General features: G+C 41.7%; 1 protein-coding gene across 1 annotated transcript; it reads left to right on the top strand.

The window, feature by feature from the left end:
• The first annotated feature begins 961 nt into the window (after positions 1–961).
• On the top strand, positions 962–3,232 carry LOC142157663 (uncharacterized). The gene is made up of 2 exons (XM_075211252.1): positions 962–2,752; positions 3,042–3,232. Exon 1 carries the CDS (start codon positions 1,412–1,414, stop codon positions 2,096–2,098), a length of 687 nt encoding a protein of 228 aa, XP_075067353.1. The 5' UTR covers positions 962–1,411; the 3' UTR covers positions 2,099–2,752; positions 3,042–3,232.
• Positions 3,233–6,451: the final 3,219 nt, after the last annotated feature.

Below are 6,451 nucleotides of genomic sequence, written 5' to 3'. Positions count from 1 at the left end.
TAGTTTGAAAACGGAGGAAGCTATTTTGCTAAGCAGACAGAGAGAGTCATTGGTGGTGAAGCAGGGGCTACTGTATAGAGAAACCAGCCGCAAAGATGGCAGAGAGAGGAAACAGCTAGTATTGCCAAAGAAGCACCGTCCCATGGTTCTCCGTGCGTTGCATGATAAACACGGCCACCTGGGAATAGAGAAGACCATGAGTTTAATTTCAGATAGATTCTACTGGCCGAAAATGGAGATAGACATTGAGAGTTATTGTAAATCTTGTGGGACATGCATACTTCGAAAATCCCTCCCAGAAAAGGCTGCCCCCTTAAAGAATATATCCAGCAATGGGCCTTTAGAGTTAGTCTGTATTGACTTTCTATCAGTGGAACCGGATGAAAGCAACAAGTGTAACATTCTAGTGGTGACAGATCATTACACCCGTTATGCTCAAGCCTACCAGACAAAAGACCAGAGAGCTGTGACCGTGGCAAAAATCCTATGGGAAAAGTTCTTTGTCCACTATGGACTGCCTGCCCGCATTCATTCAGATCAGGGTCGGGATTTTGAGAGCAAGCTAATAAAAGAACTGTGCGAGGTCTGCGGGATAAAGAAGTCCAGGACTACTCCTTTCCATCCCCAAGGAGATCCGCAGCCGGAGAGATTTAATCGGACCCTTCTCAGCATGATGGGCACTTTGGACACTAAAAAAAAGGCACATTGGAGTAGGCACATCAGCCATTTGGTCCACGCCTACAATTGCACGAAAAACGAGTCCACGGGGTACTCCCCATATCTCTTAATGTTTGGAAGGGAGGCTAGATTACCAATCGATATCTGTTTTGGAATGGACACTGCTGATCCCCAAGAAAAGCCCCATTTGAAATATGTGGAGCAGCTGAAACAAGAACTAAAGGAGGCCTACAGACTAGCGGAAGCAGCTGCATCAAAAGCTGGACAATGAAACAAGGGTCGTTATGATCTACAGGTCAAGGAGCATATTCTGGAGCCAGGTGACAGGGTTTTACTTAGACACTTGGGCCTCCCGGGGAAACACAAGTTAGCCAATCGTTGGCGAAAGGATCCTCATGCTGTGGTTGCAAAATTGCCAGACATCCCAGCCTATCGAATTAGGCCCGAGGGGCTAACAGGCCCTATAAAGACATACCATCGACAACATTTGCTTCCCATCAGAGATGGTGTCCGGTTTTGGGAGGAGCCTGAAACAGATGAGCCAAAAGTGTCCACACCCAGAAGATCACGGCGAATCAGAGAACCGACCACAGAAGAAGATGATGGAGATGATTGGGGGTATGATGCTCCAGGTAAATTGGGAGAAATAGATTGGAGACAAGATATCAGAAGGCTCACTAGGTCTACCGAGGGGGCCGCTGTAAGACCTCCACAAGTAGAAGAAAGGAGAACTATGCCTGCCATTTCAGATGAAAGTGTCAACCCAAGAGTAGCTGGACGGTTGGATTCTCAGTGTTCAGTAGAGGAAGGCTCTAACCAGGAAGTTGACATGGATGGGGACGTCGTTGATCCAGATGGAGGATGCACTGAACGCCCCAACAGGGTGTTGGGGGGAGAGGAAGGGAACCCACCAGTCCAGGGTCGGCCTAAAAGGACCCCTAGAGCCCCAATGATGTTGACTTATGATAGTCTAGGTCATATGACTGAGATTCCTAAGGTGATTCATCCTAGCTGGGTCTATCAGTGGCCATATCTGACTCCCATATCTGTTATGCCAGGGCCTGTTGTGTATGGATGTGAAAGTGTATTTAGACAGGATGTCTTAACCCCTTTAAATTTGCAGGATGTGGGACAAGCCTCATCATTTGTTCATTGTGGACTTGCCCCACAGGGGGAGTGTGTAACCCCTGGGGATGCTGCAGTTGGACTTGAGCACCCAGGGGCTAATAATCACACTTGCATCAGTAAGAAAAGAGATGCATATAGCTATTTACCAGTCAAGGAGAAGGAACTACATCTCCCAGAAAGCTGTTATGAAGAGGGGGCGGAGCCTAAGAAGACTGAGAAACCTGAGGGCGGAGAGAGAGAGGGAGAGAGGAGCATCCTGGGAGAGACTGAGCTGTGTGACCAGTTCAGATAGGTGACCCTAGGCAGAAGGGCACTGGATGAGTGATCTGAGCAGAGAGAGCAGTCTGCAGAGATATCAAAGCTGGGTGCAGTTCTGAACAGAACCTGCTGGAAGCCACAGTTTGAAGCTGTAGGAGGAGGTTTGCATGCATCTCTGAAGAAGGACATTTTACAAGTCAGCCATTTTGGAGATAATCAAGTTCAGACCTGTGACACACTGGTGCAGATAAGTTACTGGTTATTTTTATCTATCTGTTGTTGTTCAAGTGGGGTTTGGACTATATCTGGCCACAAGGGCTGAAGAGTTAGGGATAGATGGGTGGGCAGGTAAATATGCACCAAGTGTGTGTCTAATCAGCACTTGTGGAACTACAAGTCCCAGGATACAAATTAGAAAGGATTTTACAGTTGTTGCTAGAGGAGGGTCTGCATACTGTGACTGCTGTACCTCACTGCAAGTGATTTAAAGACCTCCAACATCTGCAAACTGGACACATGATGTTTCCATGCCATGCTGCATACATACAGAAGGGCCCCAACTTGCAGTGCACTGCTCTATTTGTGTGGTGTGTTTGAATACTGCTGTGTGTGTTTGGCAGTACATTGTAGGGCTATAAGGGAAAATATATAAATTCACCCTGCAAGATATTCACAGTATCAGGAGCAAGTAAGATATCTGATATATTTTTTCATGTGTATAAAGCTGTGACAGTTAATGGTTATATTGTTATATATTATATTATATTGTATGCTGTTATTGATTTATTGCGAGTTTTTGTGTTAACTTGGTGTGCATAGTAAGAAGTGGTGTGCCACTTTCATCCACACTGTTTTATTACTGTATTGTATTGTTTGCACTATTATTTCAAATTATACCAAAGTATATTTTTCTATAAAATTACAAAGCTGCATTTAGGATTTCCATTTAAATAAATGTGCCTGGCTGGCTTTTGCAGCACACATTTTGTCACAGAGTGTTAATACTGGGCAGGGGGTTTCCCGAATCTCCCCCTGGTGTATCTTTGGAACACCCCCCAGAAGAGAAAGCAGAGATTCGGGTGGAGGCACTGAAAACCAAGTACCAAGGTGAGAAGCATCTGCGTGGTTCAATATATATATATATACCCTCACAACGCTTAATACACAAGGGGGTGTTACATACATAAAAAGTAGAACTTAGAGAAAAAAGAATTGGAAAAACTTATGACATGTGCTTGGAGAACAATAAAAGTGTTTTTAAACATTGAAGACTATAGATTCAAATTAACTGATGGAACTGACTCCTGTGTGTTTTAGCTCAACTAAATCCTGCTTTTATAAAGAAAATTAATAATGTAATTTTTTGTCAGTTGTCCCAAAATTGTGTCTTACTGTACAAATATGTTCTTGGACTGAGCTTGTGCAATTTGAAAAAAGTACCTGCGTTTGGTAGTAAACGCGCGTATTTTAGCTTTGCGGAATTCCGAATTTAACAAGGCACGGATGCTCTACTACACAAGACACTACATATACACAATTAAATATATAAAATTAATGCCACCTAATAATAATAATAATAGTAATGATCAAACAGTAAACATTACAAAAGAAAGTTTTATAAAAAAAAAAAGTAAACTCATGAAAAACATTTATTAGGATGTTCTTCATGTCTACTGAATATAAAATTCATTTTTACAGTTGCTCCTGATTGCAAACACATGTTATAGCATGCATACAAGTCTGTTTTCACTATTCATCATCAGCAGTTATTTATATAGTGCCAGTAGATTCTGTAGCGCTTTAACTATTGATCAGGACTTAGACTAGCCCTATATGGTGCAAGACATATTGCAGAAAAGAAGTAACTTTGAGGTGGCCAGAGCTTGGTTCGGATGTGGCTGCGTGCGCTTGAGTTTGGCACACCCCTACTGTATATTGACTACAGCAAAATGCACCGGACAGAGCTGCATTCACAGCCGTATCTCCCAGTTCTAGGCATGTGCGCCTTGATGAATCAGGCTCATTATTTGTAGGCCTTGAAAGTGTTCCAGATCTATTTGTTTTATTATAGTGGTTTTCAATTATTTCTAATGGCTTTATTGATGCAATGTAATAGTGTCTACAACAACACTTCTCTCTCAATATCCAATCTTCAATTATTGTAAAAATAAAATATTTTTTAACATTGTAGAGGCTACTTAGCTACACTTTCTTGTTTACAATATTTATATATATGTTTATATATTTTTGTGGAGCTGTTTTATTGCACGAGTAAAGCTTGTTATTTCATTGCTCATAGATTTTTCTGCTGCAGGAGGTAAAACATAAAGGTGCAAAATAGCCCTATGAATAGTATAAGGTAGTGGTTCCCAAACTTTTCAGTTCAAGGCATCATTAGGATCTTCATAATTTTTCCCAAGGCACCCCTAAGCCAAAATAATTACTGGGTAGTCCCATTTTTTAAGTAGTTGGGTCAAAATAACGTGTTAGGCCCCTTCATCATACCACTGTGCCCCTTCATCATACCATTGTGTGCCTTTATCATACTACTGTGGTCCCTTACCATATCACAATGTGCCCCTTCACATTTATCACACTGTACCCTTTCACAATATCACAATGTGCCCCTTCACAATATCACAATGTACCCCTTCACAATTTCACCCTGTGCCCCTTATCTATTTCACCCGATGCCCTTGTCTTTTTCACCCTGTGCCCCTAAGCTATAGCACCTTGTGCCCTTGCCTTTTTCACTCTGTACTCCTTGTCTTTTTCACAATGTGCCCCTTCACAATATCACATGTGCCCCTTCAAAATGTACCCCTTCACAATATCACAATGTGCCCCTTCACAATTTCACCCTGTACCCCTTGTCTTTTTCACAATGTGCCTCTTCACAGGGGAGGAGCAGGAAGGAGAGGAGAGGGAAGGAGGGAGGAGGGAACCTGGCGCCGTAAATGTAGGTTTTCTTTTTCTTTGCTGGCCAGTGGACAAACAGGGGGTGGTATCACCACGGCACCCCAGGGATCTGCGGCACACAGTTTTGGAACCGCTGGTATAGGGTGAGGCTGGGTGAGAAACAAAGACCGCAAGCTCTGAGCTAGTGCAAGATTAAAACATTTTTTCCAAGTAATAAAGGCCATGCACAGCAAAGAGTGCTGCTAAATATGTACTCTCCACCCCTTTCTCTCATTTCAATTCACTGTTCCGTAAACCTAGTCAGAAATACTCCTTATTTTGCAAGGAACACCCTCACTCCACCAACTCCTCTACTTAGCCTGCGCAAACATTTGATCCTCTGCAGGCATCGCCACCTTTATCCACAAACCTAGGCACACTTGCTCAAATTGATACTTACAGTGAGAGCCAAGCTGATTTTCTACAGAAATATTGAATGATTTGTGCTTTGAAAATGAAGTCCACTAACTGCTTGGTGATGTTATGGTCTGATCTCAATGGCACTGTAGGCATATATAGGTGTAACTAATGTATAAAAGTAAACTTTCCCTTGCAGTGAGTGTGTTTTAGACTTCATTCAGGGGAGATTCAATTCAACGTAATTGCCGCCTATAACCGTAAGGTATCTCCTTTCATTTTTCCATGCACCTCTATGGGGAGTGAGAAAAAAAAATTGAGGATTTTTCTATTCCATTTCTATGTATTTATAAACGCTGGTCAGTAGCTGAAGCAGTATTAAATAGTTAAATTCTACTACTTCATTTAAAGGTAAAATATTAGAGCAATTTAATGTGCTTGGTAGAGTCTATCTAACTGATCTACCAGATAAGATCACAGGAATGTTGGTAGTATATAAACATACAACATACACTGTTTGTGTGGAAGAGACAGCTCTCAATAAGAATTTGCACTCATTTTGTAACACCTTTATAAGTTATATTTTGAGGCATTGAGAGTTTTTAGAGTGGTATCACACTGATGCTTCCAATTATATCACTTTTAACGTGAGGATTCCAACCTATATAAAGAGGTAGGATAACAGTACTTGCCCCAATTAATGAAACACCATGGGCACCCACATGACCTGTTACCTTTCTCACCAAAAGAATAGGAAATATATATTTTTCTTATGTTAATGGGGCTATATATTTTATAAAGGAAATTACTACACTAGGAATGCTATCTGGATCTCTGATAGACAAGTTCTGATCAAAGTTCAACTACCAGATCCTAAAGCTGCACAGACAGCAGAATTAGAAGCTTTATTACATGTAGTGGAGCTAGATAGTAGGCCCCTAAACAATGTATTTAACAATTTCTAAGAAGTCTCTTCACTAGCATTACACCTATCAATGTGTGATAGTAGTGGATGGACGACTATTATCAGCAACATTTCATCATATAACGCCAGCATATTCTGTGACACTTT

The sequence above is a fragment of the Mixophyes fleayi genome, chromosome 5 (assembly GCF_038048845.1).
Source record: "Mixophyes fleayi isolate aMixFle1 chromosome 5, aMixFle1.hap1, whole genome shotgun sequence".
NCBI lineage: Eukaryota > Metazoa > Chordata > Amphibia > Anura > Limnodynastidae > Mixophyes > Mixophyes fleayi.
The sequence above is the reverse complement of the archived record's forward strand: the minus strand, read 5'-3'. Positions and strand labels throughout refer to the sequence as shown.

What these genes read in the sequence shown, in the direction of transcription:
- LOC142157663 (XM_075211252.1), top strand. Translation starts at nt 1,412, where the DNA reads ATGCCTGCCATTTCAGATGAAAGTGTCAACCCAAGAGTAGCTGGACGG.